A 14181-nucleotide genomic window follows, 5' to 3' on the forward strand; every position below is an offset into this window, starting at 1 on the left:
TGTTTATGCAAACAAATTGTACCTGAATCATTTTAAATAAAGCATTTGATGAAATTAGAGAATAGCTTTAAGGTCTGTCACAGACACAAAGCAAGTATTAAAGTCTTAAGAATAATGAACTAAAAAAACCTTATGACACTTCTGAATTAGCTTTGGACAAACTGCCACATATCAGGCTCAAATATTTTTCGCTTGCGAATAGAAATTCTTGAGGAATCCCAGATAATCGACTCAACACAGCAATTTTATTTCTCCTGGAAACTATATAACATGTTATTTTGAACAGGCCTTGAATGCCTCAAACACAGCTCACATAAGTCCACCTGCTCAGGTCCCTGTGGGATAACTAGAAAACAGAATGAAAGTCATATGAAAGGACAGACTGCACCATCTGCTGGTCGCAAATCACTGGACACCATCATAAGCAGATTTAGTAATTCCTGGTCTACTTTTATTGGTTCAGAAATGCAAAATCTCTGAGACAAATTTGGAGGGCATTTGGTCCATCCTGAACCTCGGCCATTGACCGACTTCACTGAAAGCCTGCCCAGTTTCTTAATTTCAAGTCTTGAGGTCATAACTAAAAAAAGTAACTATTAAGAAAAAAAAAGTGTAAAGAATAATACAAATGACAATAGAAATCCCTTTGAAAACTAAAGTAAACAAAACATAGGCATTTTCATTTTTTCACATGGCAATAAATATGGACCATAGACTTTCTATCTGTACAGAGACAATTTATCTAATCAATTAATCACTTGTATTATAAAAAAATATGACTTCAGTGCAATTTCCCTGCAAGGCTCTTCACCGAAACCTTCGCCTCTTGTCTCGTTTACCCTCATATACAAAGAAAATCTTCCCGCTTCTGCAAATACCAGATCATTTGAAACAAAAACAAAAATCTATATTCATAAAAAGAATTCACAGCCTTTCATCTTTGACACTTCAAGCAGTAAATCTGGACAGAAAAAGGCACACATCACTCGAATTTGCGCAATACTGGACAAGAGACGAAATATTGGAATTACTCTCGATATAAGTTTTCATCTTGGTCACTTAGAAATGTATTCATATCTATACTTAATGTTTTACAAGTACAAGTTTTTTTGTTTTTTTACATATACATATTCAAATAGATATATTAAGATTGCAATGTCAATTAAGATACAGGAAGGACAGACGTAATCGATTTACAGAAATATTTTTTCCAACAAAAAAAAGTGCATCATATTACAATCTTGAATATTGCAGAACAAACATTTACCAAGTTACCAATAGTATTGAAAATGTTGTATATAAAAAATAAGCGCATTACAAAACAAAACGATAGTAGTATTAGCAGTAGAAAGCATTTCAACATTGTGCACAGATGCTTTTAAGTGCTATCTGGATCACCTTCCTGGCTCTGAGGAGCACTGGCAGATCCTGAACATCCTTCTGAAAAAGAGCCACGTCCCCTAAGTGGCGGCGCTATAGGCTTTTCTGTCTCGCACAGCTGTCTGGTTTCACGGGAGGAACTCGCTCCTTCCCCCTGCGAGATCCTCTCGGCTTCTTCATCGCTGTGTGCCGCAGCTTTTCTGGATGTTTCGGGAATGAAGGTGCGAGTCTTTGTGGCGGAGCTCAAGTCACAATATTGCTTTCTGACCTTTGTTGTCAGTTGCTCCCCTATACCTTGCTGTAAAGGGGGGAGTTTGGGTAACGTCGAGCTTGTACTGGGACGAGACAGGTCAGACCGATTGGCTCCCTCATCTTGGCTTTTTGTCCTGCTGTCCGCCAGAGTTCTTTGCAGACTGGTTTCTGGAAGTGAAATCCATGGATAATCCCTCCTTGCGAGAGAAAAAGGGGAGTCCTCTTTGGGAGAGGTGGGCGAAGGGGTGGAGGATGACTGTCGTTCCAGTTTAGGGCGTGACCGGGGTCTAAGCTGCACCATTTGGATGCCCCCAATGGGAATCATGTGATAGGGCATGCGGGCTTGATCTTGGGAGTGTAAAGGAAGGTGGCTAAACATGCGGTCCACTGTCCGTGGTGTCAAAGGAGTAGGAGGGAAAGGCTCGCTTGGAGAGAAGCGTAGGATAGGATCTGGGGGCATACGCTCCTGTTGAGTTGGCTGAGTAGCAGGCTTGTCCTGTAGGGGGAGACATGGCATTGCAATCAAACTTCCATTCTCAATGACAGTTCATTTTTACACTGCTTTTGTCAGAGTTTTTGTCTTTTTATGAACATTTTGTCATGTCATATTAAGTTTTACTCTAAAATGGCATCTAATTTTAGTCTACGAAAATAACTTTTTTAGTGACGAGAATGTGTCAAATTAAACGAAAGATTCAAATATTTCATATAAACATTTTAAATTAAACAAGTCCTTGTAGAAAAAGAGAACATCTGAAATAACATTATGAGTATACTATTGTGAAAGAGTAATACAATGTGTGGAATTCTTTGTTTTAAATAATAATTTTCTGTGCGTTAATGTAGTGCATTGTTATGGAAAGAACGCATTTACATCACATAGACATTTTGACTGGGTTGGACCGGATTCATTTATTTGTATTCTTCTTTAAAAACATTGTTAGTGCATTGTTTTGTTTTGTTTTTTTAGAAGATTTTCCTCAACCGTATATATATATATATATATATATATATATATATATATATATATATATATATATATATATATATATATATTTATTTAATTTAACAGCTTTAAAATTGTTTAACTATCATCATCATCATTTTCTTTTTGTTGTTGGTGACAAAATCAAAAAGACTTCTGTCAACGAACAGAACAACTCACTGACACCGCTATTCTTAAGCTAAAGACAATAAACAACAACATATGCCTATTAGAAAAACGTACATTTTTGCACAACTCCAAAAGCATATACTACCTTTAACATATACCTAATCCACTGCAATCAATGCATTACCAGTGAAAATGTACACTAATGGCAGTAAAACACAACGGCACCACTTTTCTTTCATTTTACACAATTATCGATTAATAAACACTTATTTTCATGCAGTTCCTTACCCAACATACTTTATTTTATGACCTCAAACATTTTTACCATAGTGAATGATTTCTAAACTAATACATTTTGATTTTGCATAACATAACTAGCTACATATGTATGTCTTTTCTGACTTGTGGAACTTGCTCTGTAGCTCAGCTGGTACTTGGGATATGGAACACTCTGTTACCAGTCACATGAAACAAGTCACAATAACAGAGCTCAAAGCTAAAATGGCATGGATGGTTTAGCAAATGCTTTTATATCTTACGTTTGCCTTTGCTAGGTAGGGTTTAGTTACGTATAGTAGGTGGTACACTATTTTCAAGCACTGACCTTTCATTTCCGAACTTCCGTGGTACGTACAACTGAACCAATGTAATAAAACTTTGCCACATTAACGTTCATCGGTTTAAAAAAAAAAAAAGAAGAAAAAAAACTTGAGTGCTTTTATCTCAAGTTTGCCTTTGTTTGGTAGGGTTTAGTAACATAGGTAGTATAGCACATTATTTTCACACAGGACAGAGCATTGACCTTTCATTTCCTAACTGCCGCAATAATTACAACCAACATAATAAAATGTGGCCACATTCACGCTCATCTGTTTCTGAAAAAACTTTTAGTGCACTCACCGGACATTCCACTTTGAAAGTGCCGAAGAATGCGCGAGTAATAAATATAATACTATTTTGCAGAAATATTGACAAAGGCAAGTTTTTTTCCATTGAGCCTGGATTGAAAAAAAATCATGGCCTTGTTTAAAACTGTCACTTCACCCACCTTTAGACCCTCAGTAGCTGGTGAGCCAGGCTCCCAAAGGAGCCCTGCGGGAGATCCGTGCTGTCGATGCTGGGGCTTTAGAGGCGTAAGAGAGCATAGAGCTCTGGCACTCCTGTACCGCGCAGGGGATACTGGCCGCAGAGGTGAGAGGGGCCTGAGAGGGGAGAGGGCTCTGATGGGTGAAGGGCCCCTCTCTGGGGAGGGAGAGAGGTGACGGCTAGGTGAGGACAGTTTAAGCCTGGGAGACAGGCTTCTAAGAGGAGAGCCCTCACTGCTAGGGGAGAAGGTCCTCGGGGAAACCTCCCAGCCCTTGCGAGAAAACAACGCCCTCTTGCTGCCTGGAGACGTGGCTCGCATGCCAGGCCAAGGCCTGTGGGGTGAAGAGTATTCCTCTTTTGCTTTAGGGTCAGAGGACTCAGTCTGTGAGCCTTGGCCACTTTCAGAGAGGTCACCTATGGATTGACGAGTATCAGTGGAACAGGCTGAAGATGGTTCATCGTGGGAAGAGAACTCCTCTTCCTCATCCTCATCATCTTCTGCTTCAGAATCTTCAACATCAGAGAATTGGTGCCCCTCCTGGTCTTCTGAATCACACACTTGCTCCTCACTGCACCCTGTTGGACAGAAATGGATGCGTTCATTTAGCAAAGGAGTCAACACAAAAAAATAGCTATATACAAACTCAAAAATTAACTTAAGGGGAGACCGGGGCTAGTTGTCACAAATTTTATTCCAGTGAATATTTTTAAGGTTAGATTAATTTTTTTAATGAATTTTTGTATAGACATGTACACCACCATTCAAAAGTTTGTCATTTGTACGATTTTTTATATTTTTTAAAAGACAAAAATACAGTAAAAATTAAGTAATATAGTTAAATATGTTGAATGTGTAATTTATTCCTATGATTTCAGCAGACATTATTTCAGTCTTTAGTGTGAATGATCCTTCAGAAATCCTTCTAATATGTGGATTTGGTGCTCAAGAATTTATTTTTCAAGTTGAAAACAGTTGTGCTGCTTAATATCTTTGTGAATTTTTTTTTGTTTGAAATGGAAATCTTTTATATTACATTATAAATGTCTTTAAAGTTACTTTTGATCAATTTAATACAATCTTGCAGAAAAAAGGTATTAATTACTTTAAAAAATAAATAAATTATATATATATATATATATATATATATATATCTTACTGACCCCAAACTTTTGAATGGTAATATTAAACATTTAAAAAGGCATGAGGTAACTTTTACCAACTTGACATTAATGAAAAATTCCCTTATCCCCGAGAACACAATTCAACCCATTGGTTAAAAGACATCATTATATAGTTGACATTTGTCTGAATGTATAGTAAATGTGGTTTTATTGTGTTCACTTGTTCATTAAACAGCTACAGAAAACAATTGTGATTTGTGACTCAAAGCCCTGCATCTGTTTTGAGTTGTGTTTCATTCATCAGCTACATTTGAAATCTAGTGAATGGAACTGAGTGAAACGTCCTTGGAGCTCTTAGATGTACTAAGAATGAGAAATGTCAAGAAAGTGACGAAGTGAGAGTGAGAGTAAGTGTGTGTGTGAGTGAGTGAGTGAGTGAGAGAGTGAGAGTGAGAGAGAGAGAGAGAGAGGTTGCACTGAAAGGTTGACATCACTTTTGCACCAATGAAGCAAATATAATAATAATAATAATAATAATAAAAACATAGCTTCAAAATACATAGATCTGGTAGAACAAATTCTAGAAGTCTGTCACCAAAAGGGAAAGCAATCTAAGGGTTTGAAACGTATACTGCGCTATTAACACAAGCCATTTACATTTTTAATGTGTGAAGCATTATATCCATGTACTTCATATGTATGTGTTGTAACACAATAAACCATGCCTGAATGTTTATAATAATTTCTCACTCATGTAATGTAAGGAATCCTTATTGAGAAACGTGGAAGATGGTTTGAATGATCAAACTGCAGTTCACACACCCACTGTCCATCAAACTACAACTCTTTTTGGCAACCCTACCTGCTTCCTCAGTCTCCAGCTCATCCACTGATGATTCGGACACACCTATCTCCAGGCATTTCTTACCGTGGGCCTTGGACTTCATGTGTTTGGTAAGGTTCCCTTCGAGGAAAAGGTAGTCTCATTGACACAGAATACAAAAATGATGTACAAACATGAATACAAGAATTTTGTGATTAAAACGATGGGTACGGGAAAGTAGGAGTTTGAAAGAGATACGTGCCTACCTTTGGTTTTAAAGGCAAAGTTGCAATGCTTACAGACGTAGGGACGGACATCTGTATGAGTGCGAATGTGCTTTTTTAGCATGCTGGGCTTCTTGCAGCGAATCCCACATTCCCCACACACGTATTTCCCTCTTCCCCTACCCCGAACATACACGTAGTCCTCATTTGACTTGTACCTGCTCAGGTGAAAGAGAGAGACAGACAGACAGACAGACAGACAGACAGACAGACAGACAGAGAGGTAAATAAAAATAATAGATAAATTATTTAAAAGGTTAACATTCAAGATGACGAACAATATAAAGATAATCTTTACTTTGGCAGGATCCTCATGAATTTCCAAAACAATGAATCCCTCTTTATAAGAGGTATGGACTGACAGTATATATTTTAAGCACTTGTTAGTCCACCGATGGTCTAAAATAATTCACTCGTTGGCTCAAACTAGGTGTTTTTTACTGGCAAGACAATTCCAATTGAGGTCGGAGAACTAAAACTGGCCATATTTAAAAATACATAAACTCCATATTAAGCATTTACTGTAGGTCTCTTACATGGTTTACACAATAAACAAATGTACTGCACATGAGATTTCAATTGTATTTATTTAAACAAAGGACATTATTATTTATTTAATAACAATCAGGAATTAATAAAACATAGCTATTAAAAGTAAATTAAGCTAGAACCAGAAACAGAGAGATGAAAGATTATTATTAGTATATTTTATTTTATTATTAGTATATTTTTGTTGCAGTGTTTGTCTTGTTGCTAGGCTGTTTTTTTATGTTGGACTATTCTTCTAGAGGAAACATAAATCCTAATTTCACATCATCTTATTATCTTAGATTAGGTTAAAGTTTATATATTTATTTATTTGGTATAAGCAGCCATTTAATAAGCTGTAAACTGTCAGTCAGTTAGTATTGCAAAATAAACCCCTTTTAGGTGATATAATAGGAATGGTCGTAATCACCAAATATACTTGATGTATACTATATTTAAAAATAAATACATTATAATTTATTTGTAACATAAATGTAAAATTTATAATAAATATATAAAAACAAAGTATTACAAAAAAAATAAAAAAAATATTTAAATTAAAATATAATTTTAAATATTATAAAATTTACATTTATTTATTTTTTATTGTGAGTCAAATATCAAACATAAAAATAAAATTTTAACATTGCAGTCAGAGAGAACATATTAAGGTAAAATTGCATTACTGACTGATAGAGTATGAGTCCTCATCTGCTTTATAAGCTTTATAGCAGCAGAATGGGATGCATTTGGGTAGACAGCATATGCATTTTGAAAAATGTCTGTAGGCTTTCATGAAAAATGTAAAAATGCATGGAGTGGTGGAGAGAAAACCACTTGCTAAACATCGGTCTCTAGGTATATAACAAATAAATTTAAAAAATCTAATACGCTCCATTTTATAGGACCCAGCATTCATTCAGGATACAGCAAATGCAATCAGAGTGACACCATTAAAGGCTTTTTTACCTATCACTATTCGTGATAGGTAAACCTACCGACTATTTTTAGAAAGGTATCTTTGAAAGGGGGCTGGTGACTACAGAAAAACTGGTGCCTTTGTTTGTCCTTCAGTAGCATTGTGTTCTACTAATGAGGAAGAAAGCAAACAACAAATACTTTTATGAGAGGTGCAAAGACAAAAGGGTGCTGAAGGATGTGAAAAGTTTTGGAGACAAAATGGAGTGTGTGTGTGAGAGAGTGCAGAGTCTGATGTGATTAGGGAGAGCGTGGGTGTGCAAGGCGGAAGAACCGTATGAGCAAAATAAAGGCAGTGAGAGAGACAAAGGAAGCAAGGATAAAAATGCAGGCTGTGGTGAGTAGTTGCCGCAGTTTAAGCACTCAACCACATTGAGAGCCCTGCATAAGCAGATGAATGCAAGAGACCCAGCTAATGAATCCAAAGCTTTTGATGTTTACAGGTCAGCTGTCCTGTTCATTATCTATTCATCCATCAATCAGCGGTCCTTTCATTTTTATACTAAAAATGATATTGAAATCATGTACTACAATCTAGGGCTACTTTCAAAAATCAAAAATCTGTGACAAAAATCCTTGTTGATTATTTCCCTCAATAATGTACACATGAGTATTAATGTTTATTATTTTACATGTGTATTTGTTTACTTATTAATGTTTATTTATTATAATGTTTATTCATTTACATTAACATTTATTTCATGTGGTACTTTAATTATCTCATCCAATTATACATCAAATGAAGTTATCACTGCAAGTTTTCACTTTGATGTTGCAATACAGCACAAGTACATGAACTCACAAAACTCACCGGTATCATAAAAAAAGCTATCTATACATTGCAAAATCTCTCTTATTTACACTATCTGACATCATTGGAATCTGAAATAATTACAAATGACCTTAAAAAATTTTTTTTTTAGTGTTAAGTAGTGTTTCTAATGTAAACAACAATTTCAATTAGTTATTCTAGTCATTCAAGGTAAAAAATGTTGTTTTAACTGTGCTATGCAGATATAGTTGGTACAACACTAATGAGCATCCGACTTCAAAAATCAATCTGCAGATCTACTAAGTTATCGGCACTCTTTCTCTCTATACACTCCATCCAAATGCATACCTTTGAGAAAGGTGTGAATTCAGCAGACAACTGAACAAGGCAGGATAAATGAAGTCCCTAATGGTTCATAGTCTCAGCTGTAATACCATGTCTTTGTCTCTCACACAGCAAATAACAAACAGAAAAGCTCAAGCTGAGAGGCAACTGTGCTATAATTGGCACTAACAAAAATGCAATGTCATGGCGGGGAAGATCATGAACAAACTGCACTATTAGTACTCTTTAACCTGAGGTATTTATATATTGTTATATATATTTAACAATCCTCACTAGGGTGGAAACCAACAAGAGTGCCCAACAAGATTAAATATTTTCAAATAGTGCACTTCCAATATCAAGCTATTTCTTCCAGTGAGCATGAGTGTAGCATGACAAAATTATTCATTGTTATTTATGTAATATGTTATTGCTGGTAGTTCATAATTTAGCTTAACTACATGTAACTCTTAACTACTGTATCTTAACTGGACAGCTACAGTTGCAAAATAACTCTTTAGAATTTACTCACCCGCCTTCAAAAATGCAAATACGATTTCGAGCTGCCTCACTTTGTGTCGAGGCAGCGGGCACGTCATCAGCACTCTTCTTATCCTTTTCCCCTCTTTCATTTGGTGGTTCCTCTTTTACTTTGACGGGTGTGTTGGGTGGAGAGGCACATACCTACACTCCAGACAGACAGGCTAATTTACCAACACTGTAGTACATCAACACACCACTTACAAAAACATGCTAGATATCAAAATGCATTTACTTTCAAACTTTCAACATAATTTTTTGTATATAATTGTATCACTGATATTTTTTTTATATGTTGAAATGAAATATTACAGTGATGTTTACCTCTGACGCATTGGTCGTTTTGCTGTCAGTAGGAATCAGCTTGTCAGCCGTTGGTGTTGGAGCTGTAGCCATAGTGTATGTCTCAGCACTATGTTTCTGTTTGGAGCGCAGCAGAGAAAGTAATATTTTGGTGGACAAGCCAGGTATATTGGGGTTATGCATGCTTACACTCCATGACGAATAGACAGAAGTTGAATTTCTATGTGTAGATGGAGTGGGCTTTGTATAATTCAGATAGCACCAGCTGACGGATGTAGTTGTATGCAAACTGGGAAAAGAGGGTTCCACAGAGCTTTCAGGACTTGTTACCCTTGAAGTGTACCGGTGTCCTGCCTCTTTCCTTCCCTCCTCCTTTATGTTTTCAGTTTTCTGGGTTAAGTCCTGCTTGCTAAACTTTTCAGTTTCTATTACTTCTCTTGGATCATTTTCCCTCCCTGCTGTCTCCATGGTTAGCCTCTGCTTATTTTTTCCCTGACACACCTGCTGAGATTTCTTGTTAAATTTGTTATCATCATCATCTTCATTGTCATCATCTTCTTTCTCCTCCTCCTCCTCCTCTTTCACCCGTTTTTGGTGCCGCTGTGACTCTAAACTGAGTTCTAGACTACCTGCAGGTGACAGCATTCGCTTACTTCCTCCAGCAACGAGCTGCCCAGAGCAGTCATCAGAAGAAGTTCCTGCTCCATGCTCAGGAGGCAGCGGCAAGGGAATATAGTTTTTGGGGATGGGTGAGGGGAGCCTAAGGTAAGATCTCTGAAGCTTGTCTTCCTCTAGCTTACCCATGACGACCATAGCTGTGCAGCAGACTGGATGTTGCGTTGTGGCTAAAATTTGTGAGATGGTTGTATACATGGCACTAGCATAGGTGGGAATTTGAGTCTGTAAGCGCACAGGCACAACAAGAGACACCACTGGCACAAGCTGTTGAAGGCAAGGAGCAATCACAGGATGGGGACTGTGGCGAATGGCTAGCTGCTGTTGATAATGACCGTGAATATGCAAGGAGGAAGGTGATGAGCTAGACTCCCTGAAAAGAGGCCCTGAGGGGACCTGAATAGTCAGACCACCTGGCATGGGAAAGCACACATCATAATCAACATCACTTGATTGTAGTGGGAAAAAAGTGGTGAGTGGCTGAAGGGGTAGTCCAAGGTGTTCTACATACTCTATGGGTCTTGGATGTAGCAGAGGTGCCTCACTGTGAAGGAAAGCTTGCTGAAACATCTGGGTGGAAACAACCGCAGAAATTGCTGTAGTGACTGGTAGGAATCTTGTATGCTGACTTGGGGAACAAAAATCAGGGTTTGCTTGTAGGGGGAAAACGGCTGGTGGAGGAGATTGAAAAAGCTGCAAGGTCTTCCCAATATGCTCCGAGCTAAGCCTAGAGGTCCTGCCTCTCATTCTATGCTCTGTGATTGTGAATGGAGGATGAATTGGGTAGGACTGGCAAACAGCTGAGACACCAGGTTTAGTAGATTGCTCCTCCTGGTCAGGCTCACCAAGGGTTCCGTGCTTCACCAAGAGGCATTTCCTTCTCTCCTTCCAAGTAGCAGAAGTACGCTCAAGAGAGAGGGAGCCATAGTCAAATGACTTACTTCTTGTTTCTTCTACATGTGCAGGATATGAAGGACTTGCAGATGCTTGTTCAGATGTTGAACGGCGCATCTCTCTGTGAGAATGATGGTGCTGATAGAGACTTGATGGAACGGTCAGCATGTGAGACCCTTGGGAGCTCCAGGTACCACTTTGTATCTCAGAGTCTGGCCTTCCTGATTCCTCAAAGGATGCAGATCGACTGGAGGCATGGGTAATATTGCTCTCTTGGCTTGGGCTATGTGGCAAGGATACTGACTCAAAGCTAGATTCTCCTGATGATTGGGTTGCCTCGGCCAAACGGAGGCGCTTCTTCTTTGGCGGTAGCTTCTCTGCAGGGAGCTGAGACAGACTTTGGCTACGCTGAGGCCACTGGAATTCTTCCACCTTCTCTGGTTCTTTTAAGATGTACATGTTCACTGGTTGAGAGACTGTCTCTGTATCTGGCTCCTCTGTAACCAGAATTTCTGGCACTTGAATGTTGGGTTGACGGATTAACCGTGATGTGAATGTTGGTTTTGGCACCTGTGATGGATCATGCTCTGGCTCTGCTTCCTGATTTGCCATTGAGATGTTTTCCTGTTTTTCAAAGGATCTGGTATGCTGGATAACAGAAATTTCTTTCCATTGACTCCTCCGTTCAAGTTCACTCTGTGAAAGACCACAAGGTGCGCCCTGATTATCAATACTGCCTAGCATCAATGGAGGCTGGGAACTAAAGGAGACAGCTGTTGGACCAGGACTGGGAGGGTCTTCCTCAAGACTTTCCTCTTTTTTTTTCCTCTTGCGCACAGCCATGGCCATGGCTTTGAACTTGTAGCTCATAATCTGTGGCTGATTCTCAATAAAAGAACTGCCTTTCTCACACAGGCCATGTGGAAATTTACTCATGCATGCTAATCTGTGTTCTGCGTCATGTGAGTCATGCTTCAAGCGAGCATCAGACATTTCACTCTCATAAAGGTGGAATTCCTTCTCTTGCTGCTTTCCTGATTCTGTTTCTTTCAAACTAGAAGGATCTGCATTGTCTATAATGAGGTCCACCCCAACTGCCACCTCAATAGCAGGTTGGCGTCTTAACATTCGTTGATGTGACCCAATCCTCATTTCAGCTGCTATGGCCTGCTGATCATCAAAAGAATGACTGAGATGAAAGTTGTGTGAAGGTGTATCTGAAGTATTACCCGATGATGGCACTGATTGACTCCTATAGAGAAGAGCACTGGAGCTCTGACCAGCCAAAGTTTCTGTTTGAGCCAAGTATGAGCCAGGTAATTCACCAGCAAAACTACCAGGAATAAGTTGAACAGCAGAGCCACAAGAGCCTGGGGCATCCACTTTAACACAGGGTTCCTTGGGTGAAGAGAACTTGACTGACTCAATGCTACTTCTTCTAGAGAGTGAGGAACGTCTTGGTTTGACACTATCAATTTCACTTGTATCCACCACAGCTTCATTTATAGTGATTAGCTTGGTTATATGCTCAATGACTTGTGTCTTAGGAACAGGGAAAGGGATTGATTTTTCCTGTTGACCTGAAGATGACGATAATTGCAGTTGTTGATGTGGAATTCTTTGTTGTTGTCCTAGTCGTCCATACTTTCCTAAAATTATCTCAGCATATGTTTTAGCACTGGCATTTGGCGGGCTCACTTGGGAGAGCTCAGCACTACCAGAACTAGAAAAATAGCCAGATTCTGTACTCCCCTTACTTCCAGGACCCAGTGAGGATCGGGTTTCATCTGAAGATGTTCTGGGAGCTCGCTTCCTCTCGCTTAGCCTCATTGCTAGCCTTTGCTTGACTGCCTGTGAATCCTCAGATTGGGGACCCTCTTCTATGAATGACAGTTCCACTTTGCAACTTTTTTTCAGAGTTGGCCTACCAAGTGAGGTAGATGGTTGGTGTTGCCCTGTCTCATCCTCAGAACCTGTACTCTCTCCTTCTGTACCCTCTTCTTGATAATCTCCCAATGCTCCACCTTCTGGCTCAATAAAATTGGTCTCTTCACGACTTGAGGACAGGCCTGCTTTTATTCGATGCGCATGAGATTTGCGGTGTTTATACAGGTTGCTTTTGGTCTTAAAGGAGAAGCCACATGGAACACATGGATAGGGTCTCTCTCCTGTGTGGGATCGGATGTGCTTTTGGAGGACGCTAGGCTTTGCACAAGGACGGCCACAGTATGTGCACACATATTTCCCTGGTTTTTGGGGTTTACGTTCTCGTCTACATGGGGTGCCTTCCTGTACTTCAACACTAGGCAGAGATTGAGTTTGATGAACATTATGAATCTGGGGAGATGGTTCTTCCAGGGCAGTACAGCTGCTTCGTGAAGGACCAGGTACTTCTGAAAGCTGCCAAGATAACCCACTCGCCTGTGACTGATGCTGCTGCTTCTGCCTTTGGAGCATTTCAAAGCGTTTTGGCTGCCTGTGTTGAAGGCGAACATTTGATCCATGGACAGATTGCGAGGTAGCTTGTTGCTGCAAATGAGGCAGCTGTGCTGCTAAAAGAGACTCTGACGATGGCTGCTGTTGCCCACCAGACCGCTCCACATCAGTCGACTGCTTTTCCTCTGCCTCCATAGGATGTGGGGAGGAGGCCTCAAGGATGCTATGGGAATGCTACTTTGAGCAACAATCTGATAAACATCATTGCATCAATACTCTTCCGATAGGAAAAAGTCTTTACACTCGCTTTAGGGGGCTAATTGTATTATGCCATAATTAATGTAAGAGACCGGATAGTGTTTTAATTGACAAAGGCATAATTAAGCAGTGTCAGTATGCAGCCGCCATAAATGTGAGTGCTGGTTGTGTGCTAAATGTCTCCTCTCCTTTTCACAAACAGCCTTGGTGAAATTCATCATTATGTGTCTTTTGGGCTGATGCCTGGCAATAGGGCTTGACAAAGAATGTCTCAAGATGCTTTTGAGGCACTTTCTCTGCTGACACATTAATAATTATTCAAGACCTATTTGTCTCCCGTCTTCAGCTTGTCACATGCTAGAAATTCACTAGCCCTGCAGAGGCACAGAAACATAAAATAAGTGGTTAGTTG

At 39.3% G+C, this 14181-nt stretch overlaps 1 protein-coding gene across 2 annotated transcripts in view; it reads right to left on the reverse strand.

The window, feature by feature from the left end:
- Window positions 1-429: 429 nt before the first annotated feature.
- hivep3b (HIVEP zinc finger 3b) overlaps window positions 430-14181 on the reverse strand; it is a 79504-nt gene continuing 65752 nt past the window's right edge. For both annotated transcript variants that reach the window (XM_077217836.1, XM_077217837.1), the window contains exons 2-7: window positions 9528-14143; window positions 9196-9347; window positions 6044-6219; window positions 5817-5918; window positions 3795-4408; window positions 430-2128 (exon numbers count right to left, since the gene is read on the reverse strand). In XM_077217836.1, coding sequence (XP_077073951.1) covers window positions 1379-2128; window positions 3795-4408; window positions 5817-5918; window positions 6044-6219; window positions 9196-9347; window positions 9528-13706 — 5973 coding nt within the window. In that variant the 5' untranslated portion in view covers window positions 13707-14143 and the 3' untranslated portion in view covers window positions 430-1378. The remainder of the gene's footprint in view (window positions 2129-3794; window positions 4409-5816; window positions 5919-6043; window positions 6220-9195; window positions 9348-9527; window positions 14144-14181) is intronic.

This window comes from Siphateles boraxobius, unplaced genomic scaffold, assembly GCF_051911475.1.
Source record: "Siphateles boraxobius isolate OS27281-9 unplaced genomic scaffold, OSU_SipBor_1 12, whole genome shotgun sequence".
Lineage (NCBI taxonomy): Eukaryota > Metazoa > Chordata > Actinopteri > Cypriniformes > Leuciscidae > Siphateles > Siphateles boraxobius.